This window comes from Phaseolus vulgaris, chromosome 11 (assembly GCF_051622355.1).
Source record: "Phaseolus vulgaris cultivar YP4 chromosome 11, ASM5162235v1, whole genome shotgun sequence".
NCBI classification, from domain to species: domain Eukaryota; kingdom Viridiplantae; phylum Streptophyta; class Magnoliopsida; order Fabales; family Fabaceae; genus Phaseolus; species Phaseolus vulgaris.
Window position 1 is genome coordinate 10,944,721 of NC_143508.1, and position 1,422 is coordinate 10,946,142.

At 38.9% G+C, this 1,422-nt stretch overlaps 1 protein-coding gene across 1 annotated transcript; it reads left to right on the forward strand.

The window, feature by feature from the left end:
• On the forward strand, positions 1–969 carry LOC150023057 (uncharacterized). Its single transcript, XM_090297691.1, has one exon. It carries the CDS (start codon positions 1–3, stop codon positions 967–969), a length of 969 nt encoding a protein of 322 aa, XP_090153817.1.
• The last annotated feature ends 453 nt before the right edge of the window (positions 970–1,422 follow it).

The following is a 1,422-nucleotide window of genomic DNA, read 5'->3' on the forward strand; positions in this document are numbered from 1 at the left end:
ATGTTTATTTATACAGTTAATGTTTATAGTCCAAGCGTATTGAGGGAAAAGAAGGTTTTATGGGAAGACATCAGTGAGCTCAAACGACGCCAGAACAATAAGGTATGGTGCGTGATTGGAGACTTTAATTCTGTTAGGAGACAGGAAGAGCGAAGGAGTCTGTTCTCAACGTCTGATTACAACAGAGATATCAGAGGGTTTAATGACTTTATTGAAAACTCTGAGCTTGTGGATGTACCGATGGTAGGGAGAAAGTTTACTTGGTACAAGCCGAACGGGTCAGTCAAAAGTAGAATTGACAGGGTCTTGGTGTCCAGGGAATGGCTAGATGTGTGGCCGGACTGTAAACAATTTGTTTTAAGCAGATTTGTTTCTGATCATTGCGCTTTAGTGTTTAAGGTCTCAAAATTGGAGTGGGGCCCAAAACCGTTCAGAAGTTTGGATGCGTGGCAGAGTGATGGGAGGTTTAAAGATTTCGTCAGGAGCAAGTGGCATAGTTACGAGGTACAGGGGGGAGGCATGTTTGTGTTTAAAGAAAAATTGAAAAAGCTGAAGGCTGATTTAAAAATATGGAATAGGGAGGTCTTTGTTTCTGTGAACCTTGAAGGGGATAATTTGGTCAAGAAAGTACAAGAGCTGGATGCAAGAGATGATGAAAGTGATTTAGACGAGCAGGGAAGGGAGGAGAGGCGGGTGCTGCTAGCAGAATACAATCGGTTCCTTTTTAAACTAGAGGCTATTTTGAAGCAAAAAGCCTGTCATCAGTGGCTGCAACACGGGAATCTTAATACAAGTTTTTTCCATTCGGTTGTTAAGTGGAGGAGGGCGAGAAATGGCTTAAATGGAGATTTTGTGGATGGCCTGTGGTGTGATAATACAAAGGTGGTAAAGGATAAGGTTAGGAATTTTTTTAAATCTCGGTTTGATGAAGTTGGGGGGGTCCCTGTTGTTGGGTCTATTAGTGTTTAAGTTCAAGAGGGGAGGGGTGAATTGAGCTTATAAAATTTTCGCAAGAATACACAATTTTCAGTATACCAGAGGCAAAAAAAAAACAGATTGTTTTTACATGAAACAGATTGATTCTTCAGAGCAGTCTAGCACAATTTGAATTTGTTCAATATAAAATTGTTATCAACAGAGGATTATAACAGAGTTAGATCAGCTGAATATTATGAGGATGAAGGATACAGCTATGCTTAGAGATCAAACAATTTACTCAACACAAGGTTCTAAGGAGAATGATTCTTTCTCAGATTTTAATGAATAGACTGTTTGTTCACAGATCACTTAAACCATCATATACAACTGCCTTGTTTGTGATTAGAAAGCTTTAACAAATCAGGAAGAACAGTTCTTACTTAAACCCAGAATTAACAGACTCAATTTCAAAAGAACAGATTTAGTTCTTGACAGAATTAAGCA